Below are 17,639 nucleotides of genomic sequence, written 5' to 3'. Positions count from 1 at the left end.
ATACAATGTAGCTTTACAAGGACACTGTTTATGGTTTCTAATCAAGTTATACATATTCTGCTAGATACAATGTAACTTCCCGAGGATGCTGTGTCCTTGGTGATAACTTGCTGCTCCGTTCTCCTCCTGGTCTTAAACCTGTTGATTGTGGTGTTTACCACATTCCTGCTCCACCAGCTGCAGCATGTCTATGTGACCCTTTTTGACAAGCCATTCCCCCACACGTCCTAATAGAGGAATGGGACGTTCAGGCACATATAAAAATTCATGCGTCAATTCTTTTCCTCGAAATCGTAAATTTAGGGGTTGCAAGAATGGTCGCACTTCTTCTTTCCCTGTGGCTCCTACAATTGTCATAGCTTTCTTTCCTATTTTTCCATGCAAATCATTTAAAACTGAATAAGTGGCCCCTGTATCTATTAAAAATTTTACTTCTTCCTCTCCTAGTTGGATCTTTACAAGGGGTTCTTTATTTTCTACTCGGCTTAGTCAGCTTTGATTGACAAATTCCCCCAACACCATTGTTTTAGCCATGTCGGATCCTGCAAAAGGATTTCTTGTTGACATGAATTGCCCCCCCCCGGATGGACATGCATTTTTCCAATGTCCTTCCTGTTTGCAAAGTGCACATTGATTATATCCTATTCTTTCTGTGCTCATTCCTATTTTTGGATTATAGAATCCTCTGCCTCGTCCCCGTCCTCGCATTCCTCGTCCTCTTCCCCTAGGGTTAGAGAATCCTTGTTCTCTTCCCTGTATTATTGCCAGCAAATTTTGTTGTTGTCTCCGAGAGCTTTCTTTTTCCCGACTATTGTACACCTTCCAAGCCACCTCTAACAGCCTATCCAGGTCTCGCAACTCTGCCCCTTCTAGTTTTTGCAGTTTCTTTCTAATATCACCTTGAGACTGCCCCAGGAAAATCAAGGCTAATTGTGCTTTAGCCTGTTCTGTTTCCACATCTAAGTCCGTATATTTCTTTGCTGTCTCTTTAAGTCTCTCTAAAAAGGCAGATGGTGATTCCACCTTTTCTTGCCTAACATTGTGCAATTTTGACCAGTTTATTGTTTTGGGCATAGCATGCTGTACTCCAAAAACTACCCAGTCCTGGTATCTCCGTAAATTTCTCATTCCTACTCGTGTGTTATAATACCACATCGGGTCTTCCATCGGGAAGTTTTGATCTATATTTCCCTCAACTAGTCCCTGCCTTATCTCTTCCCGGACCCTCTCCCAAGCACTTCGCACCACCATCTCTTTTTCTGTTGAGTCCATAAGGGTATCTAAAAGCACTTGTATATCATCCCAGTCTGGGTTTTGAGTTTTCATAATCATCTTTACCACTCGAGCTACTTTATCAGGATTTTCTCTATATGTTCCTGCCGATTGTTTCCATATAACCAAATCCCCAGGAGAGAAAGGTATTTTAACGTACACTGGTCCTTCAACTCCGACTCCCTGACTTAAAGGAGCAAGCACCGTACTAGCTGCTTGAGGCTGTGCTTTTCCTTCTCGCCCTCCCCTCTCTCACACACACACAGAGAAACTTGGTTTAGAGATCTCCTCGGGACCACAAGGTGATCCCCAAAACAAGCCCCCCTTTCACACACACACCACTATATTATAAAATTTATACAGACAGATGCTGATCCTGCAGCACAAATACCAATACCAAAACCACGTCTGCCAAACCTGCAGAGCTTTCGCTACTGTCTAACAGACGGCGCCTAGGCTTTTACCCCGAGAGTTCTCTAGCCCGACCAAGCGCAGCTTTCACCGCGTCTAACAGGCAAGCTTTTACCAGACCTTGCCAAAGGTCAATACACCATACCTTTACTAGAAATCGGTACCATATCTTAAATAAAGCACCTTTCTTACCGTGTCAGAGGTCCGTCGTGAGCAGCAGAGGTCGGTCGCGGTCGATGGCTCCCCGAAAATCTCTTGGTGCCAGCTGGAGCGGGATCGAGATGCGATCCGCCTCAGCAGTGCCCGCGAGGTCCCATCTGGGTCACCAAAATGTTAGCGTAGGAGCAAACACATAACCACCGGCATGGTTATATGAGGCGCTTTATTGCAGCGCTGGGAAACCAGGGGTACACACCCAAATCTGGTTCCAACCTCTTCACATCGCGTCCACAATTTATATCCTAAAAGTTTCACAATTAATACATATTCAACATGGGTTACAACATTTAACTAATACATATGCATTAAGGAGTGCCACATCAGTCTATTACGACATCAGCCTCTTCTGCGCTTGCGCAGCCCCCTCTGGTGGTCGCCTGCTGGGCGTTCCGATGAAGTAAGAGTCTTCCTCAGATGAAGTAAGAAGTCTTCCTCAGGTTGTCCTCTTCACCTTTCCCTTACTTGAGTATATTCCAACCCTTGTGTGGACGCTAGCATTTTCTTATCTTCCTTTGACTGCTTCTGGCATGCTCTTCTGGCTATCTTATGCACAGGTTCTACTTGGGTATAGTCTCCAGTACATACTCTTCTAAATCCACCCATACACCTTTCACCATATATGGGTATGGACTGCCATTGCAACACTGGTTACAAAACGGCCATGATACAAAACTACAAAGTTATAACATTTTCTAATATATATATATAAAATCTCACTATTGATTTATAAATTTCTTAAACATAATCATTTCTACTATTTTACACAATTATTTTATCATACAAAATCCTGCTCTCTTCCAACATTAGTAATTTCCTTTTCTCTATAGTTGCTAACAAAGCCTAACGTCCTTGAAGTTACTTATTTACAACCCTATTCTTCAATCCACCCTATTCTTCAGTCAGCCCCATTTTTCAATGGAGAGGGGCGGAAGCAGCCACATCTCTCCCCTCAAGCCCGATGCCCTAGCTGCCGTTATCGTGGGGCCCAGCTGGGGCTGCCGATGTCGGTGCCTGAACGTTTGCCGTCGCTCGAATCCGCCTGGCAGCGCAGGAGAATCACGCTGCCTCGTTACTCTACAGAAGAAGGCGGCTGAGGGTATTTTTTTATTTTGAGGCTTTTGATACAGGTAGCGGCTACCATGGCCCCGCGATCATTCAGGCGCCGCTTCTGGCAGCTACGCGTCGCGCGCACGCTGGGCCTGGCGGAAAGGCCTGTCGAAGAGGTTCGGGAGGGCAGCACCCTCAGCGGTTTATGGTGGATTGGCTTCGTGGTGTGGTTGCTTAGGTAGGATTAGCATCCGCTCCCATCTGCTTTCATCTGTACGGTAAGGAGGGTCCCGCCGCTCCTATTTTGCCCGGGGGAGTAGCTGCGGGTCCGAGTGCCGTGGGCCCCTTGGGGCTTGGCTTACGGGAGGTGGATCTGTGGCTGGTTCCTGGAGCCCGCCCGGGATGCGGGGCGGTGCTGGCCTGCGGGCCCGGCCAGGGCCTCGGTGAGGCTTGGGGCGTTGAGGGCCGGTTCCCCGGCCTGCCGTCAGTGTGGAGCCGCTGTTCTGTCCCGTGTTAGCCTCGGAGCAAGGAATCGACTCAGGCATTCACCCTAAGCCATTTTGGGTAGGTTTGGCTCGTGTTAAATGAAATGGCGACACGAGTGATGTGTAACGGCGTAAGACACCTCGAGAGGGATTATTCCCATGTTTTGTTTGGTTTCTGAGCAACTAAAGCTGCAAGAGAAGTCATTAGCTGGGCGTCCTGCACAGGCACGCTGCAGTAAGGAGCTCAGCAGCCTGGTCCTCTTTGGGAGAGCTTTTTGCTTCATAATAAATGCCACATAACTTCAGCTAGGTGGCAGGCAGTCTTCCAGTGTGAGGTGATAGACAAGCAGGGGAGCAGCTCTTTTCCATGCCTTATGGAAGCCTTTGGCTTTGCAAAGTATATATTTTTGGTCTACTTGTTACAGACTCAGTGGAGCTACGATAAGGTGGCACAAACCTGTTGCCAGCATGTTTCTCTACAACCTGACATTGCAGCGTGCTACTGGCATTAGCTATGCTATCCATGGCAATTTCTCAGGTAAATTTCTCCTTCCTTCACATATCTAGGCTTGAGTATTTTTGTGTTGTAGTGGAAAAAAGGTGTTTGTGTTTGGTTTGGTTGCTGAAGCTAGTCTGTTTCAGCATAGGTTTTTATTTCTATTTTTTTTACTGGTATATTGTCATGTGTTCTTGAGCTGTTGTAACTTGTGGAAGGATCAAGAGAAGTTTGGCTCAATTATCTATAGATTTAATTTAGTATTTTGTCTGCTTTCCTGGTCTGTTAAAAGATGTTCAAACAATAGTGGCACTCAATGTAGTTAAGTTGCTTTGAATTCCTCCATAGGAATTGTAAAACTTGTTGGCATTTAGTAGTCATGAAGTTGTATCATCTTTCTTATAGTGCTTCTTAAAATTCTGTGCTCTGCTGCATTGTTGCTAACTCTTTGCCATGTTTTGGGTTCTTTAGGAACCAAACAACAAGAAATTGTTGTTTCCCGGGGCAAGATCCTGGAGTTATTGCGCCCTGATCCTAACACAGGGAAGGTTCACACCTTACTGACTGTGGAAGTGTTTGGAGTCATTTGCTCCCTCATGGCCTTCAGGCTGACAGGTGGCACCAAAGACTATATCGTTGTAGGCAGTGATTCGGGGCGCATTGTTATTCTGGAGTACCAGCCCTCAAAGAACGTGTTTGAGAAGATTCACCAGGAAACCTTTGGCAAGAGTGGATGTCGCAGAATCGTTCCAGGCCAGTACTTGGCTGTAGACCCAAAGGGCCGTGCAGTCATGATCAGTAAGTCAGTCTGTCAGCTTGGTTTAACCTTATCTTTTTTTCCTCCTGTCTTGTGGATGCTTATTTTGGAGAGAGTTTCTGCTAGGTGCAATTGGAAGTGTTTCTCGAGCAGATTGTTAAGCTATGAGACATGTCAGAGAGAATGCAGGCATTCAGAATAGTTCCTTGATGCTGATGGAATTTCACAAATAAATTCTAATGCTAGAAAGAGGCTGTCTTGCTTAGCAGTGCACAGAGCCCCAGAGTGCCATGTCTGGGAGAGAAGTTGGGGTTGCATGCATCAGTGCTACTGTGTAGTCAGTCAGTTCCTGTAGCCTGAAATGCTGTTATGAGTTCCTGTCTCTTTCCTGAGATTTTTTTTTTTTTTGGGGGGGGGGGTCAGTGATGTGTGTGTGTGTTTATAAGACTTGCCACAAGGTGTCTTAGTGACTTGGTCCATGAACTTCCTCAATTGCTGAAGCCAGCTTTGTGCAATGCTGCTTTCCTACATGCTGAAATCTTGTAGTGATAGGTACTTTAATAGCGCCTTTTTGTGTTAGGAATATCAACAAAGAATTTTTTTTTCTAACAAGTCTTGTTTTCATTGGTGAGGAGGTAGCAGAGTCACAGTTGTGCCATTCATGTTGATAGTTGAATGGTTATGTTGTGGATACTATGCATCATGCAGGAGTGGATTTTCTTAGTTAAAATATTTCTGAGGAGAGGTCTTCTTGCTAAGTGGCAAGAATAGTGAAACATCTGGCTATTTCAATTTGATTTTCCTTCCCTGCAGTCTGTCATCTCTTGTGTGGTGAAATGAGTGAGTAAACCTATCTGTAGCCATTGTAGATTGACTGTTAGGCTAGATATATGTAGCTCAAAGGGTAAGGTTTTGTCTTTAAGGAGCTGGAGTTGGCATTTGTGCTTGCAGCCCAAAACATTTAAAATGAGACAAAGTTATTCGGGACACAGAGATAAATACTGTTGGTGAGCTTCAGCAGAAGTAATGCTAACATTCTCATGCAAGGTTGTGTATTGATACTGGACTGCAGGTATGGTCAGATTTGATCAGCAGGTGCTGTGCTTCAGGCACTGTTGTCCTTGCCTTGCAGGTGCTATTGAAAAGCAGAAGCTGGTGTATATCTTGAACAGAGATGCTGCTGCTCGTCTCACCATTTCCTCCCCGCTGGAAGCCCACAAGGCAAATACCTTGGTCTTTCATGTGGTGGGAGTTGATGTGGGATTTGAAAACCCAATGTTTGCTTGTCTGGAAATGGATTATGAGGTGAGAAGTACTTGATCCCATTTGCTGTCTTTAGAGTTTTGTCATTCCTCTTCTGTTCTTAATCTGTCAGTGGAGGAAGGGAATGTTGGCTGCTTTTGCTGTCTGAGACAATTTTCAGTTTTTACTCTTGTGGTTTAAGACAAGCCAGCAGCCCAGAACCCTGCAGCCCCTTGCTCACTCCCCCCCTTCCTCCCCCTGCTGCCGGAGGGATGGGGAGGAGAATTGAAGGAATGTAACTCCCACGGGTTGAGATAAGAACAGTCCAGTAACTAAGGTATAACACAAACCCACTACTGCTGCCACCAATGATAATAATGATAACAATAAGGGAAATAACAAAGGGAGAGGATACAATTGCTCACCACCTGCCGACCGATACCCAGCCTGACCTGAGCAGCCATTTGGCCTTCTGAGTAAATCCTCCTAGTTTTTATACTAGGTATGACATGCTGTGGTATGGAATACCTCTTTGGCTAGTTTGGGTCAGGTGTCCTGTCTCTGCTTCCTCCTGGCTTCCCCTGGCAGAGCATGAGACTCAGAAAGTCCTTGGTCAGAGTAAACATCACTGAGCAACAACTAAAAACGTCAGTTTTATCAGTGTTGTTCCCAGGCTGAAAGTCAAAAGCACAGCACTCCACCAGCTGCTAAGAAGGAGAAAACTGACTGATACTGCTGAACCCAGGACAGTGCCCACCCCTTATTCCATACCATTCATGTCATGCTCAGATATCACATTTTTCAATATACCATCACTCTTGTCTCGTGTATGTGTGTGTGTGTGTATGCACATTCACACACACACACACACACACACACACAAAGAGAGAGAGAGAGAGCGAGCATTCCTTAGTGCATGGACCAATCCCTATAATGCTGCTGAGTTCATGCTGTCCATGACCTTGGGCTCCATCTCTTGTAACAGTCTTTCAGAGCAGGAGAGTCTGTGTGCAGTGTTGGATTGTTGCCTGCTGATGACACAGTGGAACTCATCTAGTTTCATCAAAGCTCATTTCTTGTTGGGATGATGGTCGGAGGGAAGTCGGGGTCGGTTGCTGGTGACCTGAAGACATGTAGTTGGTGGGCTACAAAAGTGTTACATAGCAGGCAACAGCATACAGTTGAGTTCATTGGCTGTTTTCCCCTAAAATCAAATCCCCTTGAGGTACACATGGGACTTACCCATCTTCCTGCATAACCCACCAAGTATGTCCAGGTCCCTGAGCAAAAGCAGTCCCAGGAGTGGGTTTGCCTTTACCCGAAGCAAGAATAACCCAGACTGTCTTCCCCAGCAAATTCTTCATGTGAACCACAGGAACTTTATCCCCTTCTACAAGATGTAAAAGTACTGACTGGGCTGGGCCAGCCTGTTAGCAGATCCTCTGGTGTTAACCAACCCAGGTGGCTTCTGGTAAATGTGTATCCCAATGTTTGAAAGTCCCACCACCCATTGCTCTCAGTGTAGCTTTTAACAGCCCATTGTACCATCTGATTTTCCCAGAGGCTAGTGCATGCTAGGGGATGTGATATACCCACTCAATGCCATGTTCTTCGGCCCATGTGTCTATAAGGTTGTTCTGGAAATGAGTCCCATTGTCTGACTTAATTCCTCTGGGGTGCTGTGTTGCCACAAAAATCTGTTTCTCAAGGCCCAGGATAGTGTTCTGGGCAGTGGCGTGGGGCACAGCGTATGTTTCCAGCCATCCGGTGGGTGCTTCTACCATGGTAAGCACATGGCGCTTGCCTTGGTGGGTTGGTGGGAGTGTGATGTAGTCTATCTGCCAGGCCTCCCCATATTTAGAATCATAGAATAGTTAGGGATGGAAAGGACCTCAAGATCATCAAGTTCCAGCACCCCTGCCATGCGTAGGGACACCTCACATACCACCCAAGGCTTCGTCCAACCTGGCCTTGAACGCTGCCAGGGATGGAGCACTCACAGCCTCCCTGGGCCACCCATTCCAGTGCCTCACCACCCTAACAGGAAAGAATTTCCTCCTTAGATCTAATCTAAACTTCCCCTGTTTAAGTTTGAACCCGTTACCCCTTGTCCTGTCACTACAGTCCCTGACGAAGAGTCCCTCCCCAGCATCCCTATAGGCCCCTTTCAGGTACTGGAAGGCTGCTCTGAGGTCCCCATGCAGCCTTCTCTTCTCCAGGCTGAACAGCCCCAACTTCCTCAGCCTGTCTTCATACGGGAGGTGCTCCAGTCCCTGATCATCCTCGTGGCCTCCTCTGGACTTGTTCCAACAGTTCAATGTCCTTTTTATGTTGAGGACACCAGAACTGCACACAATGCTCCAGGTGAGGTCTCACAAGAGCAGAGCAGAGGTGCAGGATCACCTCCTTCGCCCTGCTGGTCACGCTCCTTTGGATGCAGCCCAGGATCCGGTTGGTTTCTGGGCTGCGAGCGCACACTGCAGCCGGCTCATGTTCATTTTCTCATCGACCAGCACCCCCAAGGCCTTCTCTGCAGGGCCGCTCTGAATCTCTTCTTTGCCCAATCTGTAGCTGTGCCTGGAATTGCTCCGACCCAGGTGTAGGACCTTGCACTTGCCAACCTTATGAAGTTTAACCGTGACATTAGCCCACCTCACAAGGGTGTCAAGATCCCTCTGGATGGCATTCCTTCTCTCCAGTGTATCAGATGAAGCACACAGCTTGGTGTCATTGGCAAACTTGCTGAGGGCACACTCAATCCCACTGTAAAGTCAGTGACAAAGATGTTAAACAAGACCAGTCTCAACACTGATCCCTGAGGGACACCACTCGTTACTGGTCTCCAGCCAGACCTTGAGCCATTGACCACAACTCTTTGTGTGCGGCCGTCCAGCCAGTTCTTTATCCACTGAGTGGTCCATCCATCAAATTGATATCTCTCCAATTTAGAGACATGGATGTCACGCAGGACAGTGTCAAACACTTTGCATAATCCAGGTTGATGACATCAACTGCTCTACCCCTGTCCATCAGTTCCGTAGCCCCATCATAGAAGGCCACCAATTGGTCAGGCAGGATTTCCCCTTAGTGAAGCCATGCTGGCTGTCACCAAGCACCTTGTTGTTTTTCATGTGCCTTAGCATGCCTTCCAGGAGAATGTGCTCCAAGATTTTGCCAGGCACAGAGGTGAGACTGACTGCTCTGTAGTTCCTTGGGTCTTCCATTTTCCCCTCCTTGAAAATGGGGGTTATATTTCCCTTTTTCCAGTTGCCAGGTAATTCCCTGGGTGCTTCAGCCATCATCCTCCATACCAAAGAGGCTTTAACTGTTTAGCTTCCTTAATTGCAGCACATTTCACAGTTGTGAATAACCTGGGCAATAATGTCCATTAAGCCTACTCCTCGATCATGAGCCCATCTGTATGTTGTATCTCTTCCTTGATGGCCTGAAGTGTGATGCGCCCACCAGGCCAAAAATAATTCACCCTTATGTTGCCAATCTAAGTTCATCTGAGCCACTTAAATCTTTTCGGCTTTATCCGCTTGTTGGTTGTTCTGGTGTTCCTCAGTGGCCCGACTCTTGGGTACGTGTGCATCTACATGGCGTACCTTCACCACCAGGTTCTGCACCCGGGCAGCGATATCTTGCCACCGTGCAGCAGCCCGGATGGGTTTCCCTCTGCATTGCCAGTTGCTCTGCTTCCATTGCTGCAACCACCCCCACAGGGCATTTGCCACCATCCATGAGTCAGTGTAGAGATAAAGTACTGGCCACTTTTCTCGTACAGCAATGACCGGGGCCAGCTGGATGGCTTTCACCTCGGCAAACTGACTTGATTCGCCCTCTCCTGCAGCAGTTTCTGCAACTTGTCGCCGAGGACTCCATACGGCTGCCTTCCATCTCCGATGCTTTCCCACAGTACGGCAGGACCCATCAGTAAACAAGGCATACTGTTCTTCACTTTCTGACAGTTCGTTATATAGTGGGGCCTCTTCAGCACGCATCACCTCCTCCTCTGGTGACATTCCAAAATCTTTGCCCTCTGACCAGTCCATGATGACTTCTAGAATTCCTGGATGACTGGGATTTCCTGTTGGAGCTCTTTCTGTAATTAGTGCAGCCCACTTACTCCATGAAGCATCAGTTGCATGATGAATAAAGGAGACCCTGCCTTTGAACATCCAGCCCAGCACGGGTACCTGGGGTGGCAGGAGGAGCTGTGCTGCAGTGCCAATCACTTCCAAAGCAGCTCGAACCCCTTCATAGGCTGCCAGTATCTCTTTCTCAGTTCGATTGTAGCTGGCCTCGGATTCTCTGTATCCTTGACTCCAAAAGCCAAGGGGTTGACCTTGAGTCTCCCTTGGTGCTTTCTCCCAGAGGCTCCAGGTAGGACCATTCTCCCCGGCTGCGGTGTAAAGCACATTTGTCAAATCTGGCCCAGTCCGGATTGGTCCAAGGGCTACTGCATGAACTGTCTCTCGTTTAATTTGTTCAACGACTTGTTGTTGTTCAAGGCCCGTTTGAAATCATTCTGCTCCAGGGTAGTGTGATACAGAGGGCTTACAATCGCACTGTAATTTGGGATGTGCATTCTCCAGAACTCTACACCACTCAAGAAAGCTTGTGTTTCTTTCTTGTTAGTTGGTGGAGACATTGCTGTTATCTTGTTGATCACACCTGTGGGGATCTGGCAACATCCATCTTGCCAATTTATTCCCAAAAATTGAATCTCCTGTGCAGGCCCCTTGACCTTACTCCATTTTATGGCAAAACCGGCTTTCAGCAGGATTTGGATTTTTTTCCTCCCTTTCTCAAAGACTTCTTCCGCTGTATCGCCCCACGTGATAATGTCATCAATGTATTGCAGGTGTTCTGGAGCTTGCCCAGAAATATAAATGGGGTCCACCCCTTGACAGCTTGATGGCATCAGGGTACACTGTGCACCGATATCTACTGGAGCCTTATACTTCTGTGGGACTGATGTGCCAGGCCATCTGATCCCCACAGTCCAGTAAATCCAACTGTCCCTGTCCTCCACCTGGCTGGAGGCAGGGCCCCTCTAATAGTGATCACAACAGTGGTCATTTACGTACAGTAGACAGGGATTAGTCTTATTTATCACAGGAGGTGGAGTAAAATCAGCTTTTCCACTCCAGTTGGGAACGTGCTCACCAGAGTCTGAAGCCAGAGCTTTCATGTGATGATCATCCTTGACCTTTATTCTCTTCTTCAATTCACGCACCCATTCCTCCAGAGCTGAGGTAAGTTTTCCATCCCACTTTCTCATATCTTCTTTGTGATACTTCAGGTAAAACCATAGGGTGGCCCATGATGTATACCTTCTATATTTTCTTTCTTGAGCAGTAGGATGCCTTTTGTTAATAGCATAGATATGTGTTGGTTGCTCATGGGGAGCTGGATAGATCAGTTAGATAGTCTCTCAATTGGTTGAACTCCTGGGACAGTTTTTCCACAGCTGAAATGATGGAAAGGGTGAGATTGATTTCAAACTCTAGGAGTTGACTAATTCATTTCATCCGCTGTTGGTGGTACTGTGTCATTCCAGGTTATTGCTGCCAATGAATGGGAATATGATGATGGTGCATTTTGTGTAAATTTCCGCCACATGGGTCATGTACATTCAACTTCATCTGGATCTGTGGGCGCATCCCCAGCATCCGACTTGTGATAGATCATCTCTACAATGGCTGATTCCTTCAGAGACTGGATGCCTTTCTTTAGAGTAGTCCACATGGCCGAACAACTCATAACATCATTCTTGTATGGAAACCTTTCTTTCACAGCTGCCAAGAGCTGACTCCACAGGCTGAGGGACCGTTTATCTCTTGCAATTGTTTTGTCAATTACCCCTTCCCTAGCAAGTGATCCCAGCTGCTTGGCTTCTGTATCTTATAGTTTGTGACCGTTGGCCCCATTGTCCCAGCATTGGAGCAACCAGGTGATGATGTGCTCCCCTGGTTGATGCGTAAAATCTTTTAGCATATTCTGTAGCTCAGTTGAGGTCCGAGGTCGAGAAGTCACCTCTTCTTCTTCTTCCTCTGATTCATGTGATGATGACTCCTGATCAGAGCTGTCCCGAATAGTGAGTGCATTGTTTCTTTTTTGCTTTTCCCCTTACATACTGGGGCAGCTTATATTGGCACGAGTTGGTCCTCTGGTTTAGCTGCAATGATTATCACTGTGGTTGGAGTGGCTGCACTGTCTGTTGTCAGGGTTTGGGTAGCTGCTTTACTTGTCGCTGGGGTTGGTGTAGCTGCTGTGGTTGGAGCTGGAGTTAGCTGTGCTGTCTGTTGCGGTCAGAGTTTGAGTAGCTGCTGTACTTAGAGTAGCTGCGTTGTCTGTTGCTTTGCCATCAGATACAGAGATGGTTTTTTCCCTTTGAAGGTGCTGGATAGTGTTGAACAGGGCTCTGTAAGCACAGGACAAGCCCTAGCACATTGCCATGATTTGTCCCTCTCTGGTATGACCAGGATGACAACACACTTCATTTAAGTGTTTTGCTAATTTTTCTGGATTTTGCACTTGTTCAGTAGTGAAGTTCCAAAGCAGTGGAGGGCCCCACTGGCCTAGATTACTAGCCCATACTATCCCATACACCCTGCCACTCATGACTGTCCAGCTTTGGGGAAAATCTCTTGGTCCTCCTATATCGTCGTCTAACCCTAGACAAGACCCAAACCCGACTGTGATTAACATTTGAGATCAGATGAAATGGTCATGGGTAAAACACACTCTGTATGTGTGCCAACATGCTGATCTGAATCACAATCAGCAGGCAGGTCTCAAGGGTACCCAAAGGCCATTCAAAACCTTCAGAACTCTCAAATAATGCTGTAAACAGTTGGGGGAGGGGGGGGGGGGCTGGGAGCGTAAGGGAATGTCTCCTTCAGAGGTTGACCACCCAAGGAGGGGAAAAAAGATGTGCTATTGCTAAATACTTCTATTATATACCTCCCAAAGTGTAGAGATGGTGACCACAGGGGGATTGCAAGCCAGATCAGTTTCATGATCAATGAGTCTATTGAATTACAAGTCATTACCATAAAGTACAATGAAACAAGAACCTTAGCCCAAGGCCCCCAGCCTTGTGACGAGTGAGTATTAATCCAAAACAATATATGCTTATCACAAATAAGATTAGACACACTCTGGTCATATCTGTTGTTATCTCAACCCTTCGAGCCCCACGTTGGGCGCCAAAAAGAACTTTTGTTGTTTAAGACCAGTCGGCAGCCCAGAACTATGCAATCCCTTGCTCACTCTCCCCCTTCCTCCCTCTGCTCCCAGAGGGATGGGGAGGAGAGTTGAAAGAATATAACTCCTATGGGTTGAGATAAGAACAGTTTAGTAACTATAGTATAACACAAAGCACTACTGCTGCCACCAATAATAATAATGAGGGAAATAACAAAGGAAGAGAATACAACCGCTCCCTACCCGCTGACCGATACCCAGCCCAACCCGAGCCCTTCTGGGTAACTGCCTCCAGTTTATATAGTGGGCATGATGTGCTGTGGTATGGAATAACTCTTTGGTTAGTTTGCGTCAGGTGTCCTGTCTCTGCTTCCTCCTGATTTCCTCTCCCCCCCGACAGAGACTCAAAGTCCTTGATTGGAGTAAACATTACTTAGCAACAACTAAAAACGTCAGTGTTATTAGTGTTGTTCCGAGGCTGAAAGACAAAAACACAGCACTGCACCAGCTACTAAGAAGGAGAAAAATGAATGCTACTGCTGAACCTATGACGGTTGCAAGCTTGGTTTCTGTCTTGCCTTCAGTTTGAATGGGCAAGTCTCTTCTCTCTTCGTGATTCTTCTTAAGTTCTTGCTGTTCACCTGCAAATGTGCATGTTTTCTTCCCCTACAACTTTTATGGTGCATCTTCCAACAAGTTGTCTTTTCATATATAATCATATAATGGTTTGGGTTGGAAAGGACCTTAAGATCATTTAGTTCCAACCTCCTTGCCATAGGCAGGGACACCTTCCACTAGACCATGTCCACCCAAGGTTCTGTCCAACCTGGCCTTGAGCACACCCAGGGATGAAGCATTAACACTTTTTTGGGCAACCTGTGCCAGTGCCTCACCACCCTTTTGGGTTTCATTCTAAAACTGTCCCCCTATGTGTCAGCTTTCGTCTTCCTTTAGTACCTTTCTTGAAAGACGCTTTCATGTGTTCTGTTTTAGGAAGCAGACAGCGATCCAACAGGAGAAGCAGCAGCCAACACACAACAGACACTGACATTTTATGAACTGGACTTGGGTTTGAACCATGTTGTTAGGAAATACAGTGAGCCCTTGGAAGAGCATGGCAACTTCCTCATAACAGGTACTGCCAACTTCACCACAAAGGTATTTTCCCTTGGATCTACTTGGTTCTCATTTTCCAAGGAAACAGAATCAGTATTCTACCTACATCTTGTGAGTTTTGTTGATTGTAGTCTGAACCATTAGTATTGATTTACAGAACAGAACTTCATAACTCACAGAGTTATAAAGCAGGTATGTTTATTGCGGCGCCAGGTGCGAGGGGGATCGCTCCTCCTAACTTGCACACTGAGAGCTCAAAAGCTGGATATTTATTATACACAAACATACTTATTCATTAGGTTCCCAAGAGTTTGGTGTGGATATTATAATTAGTTTAGGTACATATTATCATAAGTCTCCTTCCTTTTGGTGCTTCTGCACCGCCCTCCGATGGTTGTGGGCAGGGGTCTTCAAGATGAAGTAATCAGTCTTCCTCACCATGCACTTTTCACCCTTGGCACAGTTTCCCCAGCTGGCAACCTCAAGTCTTATAGAAACTAGTTGAAACAAATTCCTGTCAGACATTCATCTTCTTGAGGGAGAAGGGTCTCTGATTTTCAACAGTGTTTCGGCTACCTATTCTATTCTGGGTTATGGCTTAACCACAAGACTGTCAAAACCAAGAACATAACTGTTCCCTATATTAAGTTAAGACAATCAATACATAGTTTGAAGAAAACTCTTAACCCTTTCCTTAGTTCGTTACTGTTCCTCACATCAAGTCCTCCCTTTTCTATAACTTTTGAAAATTCCTTTGCTATATTATTCCGTTTTTTTCTGGAGTTCTGGCAAAATATTTGCCACTTTCTATCTGCTGTTTTATCTTAAGTCTTTTCCAATCCTTATAATCAGTTACGGACTTTATACAACACCAAAAAGAACATTGTATCAGGCCACAACTAATCAATATTAAAACGATTAGTATTAAGATTCCTGTAATCAGCTGCCTCAACCAGGAGAAATTTGGTAACCATGAGGTTAGTTTTTCCATACCTCCTCAAAGCCCCAAGACGTGTCATCCTTGGCCACCTCATGAAATATCAATCTTGCCACTTTGATCTATTTCAATTGGTTTTAAAGGGGATAAGGAGTCCTATTAAAGGAATACCTGACTTTTCTCCTGGTTTAGGCAGCTGAGTACAGATCCAGCAATCACTCTTATTTAAAACTCTGGTCACATTCTGTATCAATTTCAAATATAGATTCTAATTTCAAGGCTGTATTCCCATTATGCAAAATACAGTTGCTTCACCAAATTCAAAGCTTCAGAGGTCCAGTAGGTGTTGTTTCTCATTGTGGCTTAGGGGCTTTCTTTACTCTGGTATGATGAATCCACAATGCTTGCTCTTTTACCTTAACTGTCGTATGAGAAGTCAGCAGCACTTGAAACGGACCTTCCCACTTCAGTTCTAGAGGTGATTCTCAAAGAGATCTAACATATACATAGTCTCCGGGTTCAGTGTTATGTATAGGTCTATCAAGACCTTGAGCTCTGGTTCCCAAGACTAATTTTCCTATATTTTTAAGCTGGTTTTGCATATTTATTACATAATTGTTAAGGGATTGTTCTCCACTCTGTCCTGAAGTCCCTTCTTGGACAATATATGGTTGTCCATATAAAATTTCAAAGGGACTTAAACCTGTTTTTAGTTTTGGTTTAATTCTGATTCTCAACAAAGCCAGAGGTAGTGATTGAGGCCAAGACAAATTAGCCTCCTGTCCCAATTTGCAATTTAATTAAATGGTTCGTCTTTTCCACTTGACCACTGGACTGTGGGTGATAAGGGATATATAATTGCCAATCTATCCCCAAAAGTCTGCTTACTTGCTGGACAATTTTTGCGACAAAATGAGGTCCTTAGTCTGAGGAAATGGTTGCTGGGACCCCAAACCTTGGTATTATTTCTTGTAACAATATTTTTGTTACTTCTCTGGCTTTATTATTTCGACATGGAAAAGCTTCTGGCCAACCTGAAAAGGTATCAGTCATTACCAGCAAATATCGAAACCCCCATTTTCTTGGGAGTTCTGAAAAGTCAATTTGCCATTGTTCTCCTGAATAATTTCCTTTATCTGTCCTAATTGGGCTTTGGGTCCCACTTTAGGATTATTCTGCAGACATATTTCACACTGTTGTGTCACCTGCTTAATAGAGGTATACATATTCCTAGCTCTCATTATTTTGAGTAGATGTGCATACAAAGCTTCTACTCCCCAGTGAGTTTTTCTATGTGCCATGACTATAGCCCATAATAATGTGGAGGGAACTATCCGGTGTCTCCTATTTCCCCTCCTAAATCATCAGTTAACTTCCTATCCTCTTTAGAATACTTAGGCTCGTTCTCAATTTGGATTTTATCCTCTGGGACTAAGGCTTGCACTTCTATACCACCTTCTTCAGCAATTCTTTTGGCTTCTTTTAAGTCCGATCAGCTGGAATATACTGCTTTGATGGTTTCCAGACAGTCATGAGAGATGGGTTCTCCTGTGTTTCCAGTGAGGAAAGAAGCTGGATTGGTAATGTTAGTAACAGTTATTTCCACATCATCTTGTTCCATCAGGATAGCCTGGCACTTGAGGAATCATTGGGGAGAGAGCCCATGTGCCCCCTTTACCTCCAGCACTGCAGAGACAGTATGGGACACCAACACTGTCATTTTCTGTCCAAACGTGAATTTTCATGCTTCTTGAATATTCAGTATCACTGCAAATACTGCTCTCAGGCAACTGGGCCATCTTTTGTTAACTTCATCCAATTCTTTGGAGAAGTAAGCTACAGCCCTCCAATATGGCCCCAAATTTTGGGCCAGGATTCCCAGGGCTATCCCCTGCTTCTCATGGGAGAATAGCAGAAAAGGTCTAGTAACATTAGGGAGGCCCAATGCCAGGGCATCCATCAGGCTCCTTTTTAAATTTCTGAAAGCATTGTCTGCTTCCCGAGTCCAAACAAGTTCTTTTGTGCTCACCTTTAGGAGTTCATAGAGGGGCTTCACCCTTAGTCCATCCAAAGGTGGCACCATCCAGTCATACCTAGGAATGTATGAAGCTCTTTGATTGTCTCTGGCCACGGAGTCTGGCAGATGGTCTCTTTTCTCACAGCTCCCAAAGTTCCTTGTCCTGCAGTCACCTCATATTCTAGATATGATACTTGCTGTTGGGCTATTTGTGCTTTCTGTGGAGAAACTCGGTAGCTGTTAAGTCCCAAGAAATTCCTTTTGTTTCAGTGGCTATTAATAAGTCATCCACATATTGCAATCACAGTTCATCTCCTGGTTGCTTTTCCCACAACTCCAATTCCTTTGCGAACTGATTTCCAAAAAGAGTAGGGCTGGTTTTGAACCCTTGTGGTAGTACTGTTCACGTCATCTATATTTTTCTT

The 17,639-nt window shown here is 45.6% G+C and overlaps 2 protein-coding genes across 9 annotated transcripts in view; one reads left to right on the top strand and one right to left on the bottom strand.

Annotated features, from left to right (window-relative positions):
* The window catches only part of LOC136004426 (splicing factor 3B subunit 3-like), a 62,491-nt gene extending 59,052 nt beyond the window's left edge, over positions 1 to 3,439 (bottom strand). Inside the window, exon 1 of the mRNA XM_065660913.1 lies at positions 1,876 to 3,439. The gene's annotated coding sequence lies outside the window, so the exon portion shown is untranslated. The remainder of the gene's footprint in view (positions 1 to 1,875) is intronic.
* The window catches only part of LOC136004243 (splicing factor 3B subunit 3-like), an 85,272-nt gene continuing 70,659 nt past the window's right edge, over positions 3,027 to 17,639 (top strand). For 2 of the 8 annotated variants that reach the window (XM_065660561.1, XM_065660559.1), the window contains exons 1-5: positions 3,027 to 3,187; positions 3,860 to 3,972; positions 4,402 to 4,728; positions 5,820 to 5,992; positions 14,138 to 14,279. In XM_065660561.1, coding sequence (XP_065516633.1) covers positions 3,042 to 3,187; positions 3,860 to 3,972; positions 4,402 to 4,728; positions 5,820 to 5,992; positions 14,138 to 14,279 — 901 coding nt within the window. In that variant the 5' untranslated portion in view covers positions 3,027 to 3,041. Of the gene's footprint in view, positions 3,228 to 3,443; positions 3,514 to 3,859; positions 3,973 to 4,401; positions 4,729 to 5,819; positions 5,993 to 14,137; positions 14,280 to 17,639 lie in introns of those variants that run through there. The other 6 variants (XM_065660562.1, XM_065660560.1, XM_065660563.1 and 3 more) reach the window with 6 other exon arrangements.

The sequence above is a fragment of the Lathamus discolor genome, chromosome W, assembly GCF_037157495.1.
Source record: "Lathamus discolor isolate bLatDis1 chromosome W, bLatDis1.hap1, whole genome shotgun sequence".
NCBI classification, from domain to species: domain Eukaryota; kingdom Metazoa; phylum Chordata; class Aves; order Psittaciformes; family Psittacidae; genus Lathamus; species Lathamus discolor.
This window is presented reverse-complemented; position numbering and strand designations above follow the sequence as displayed.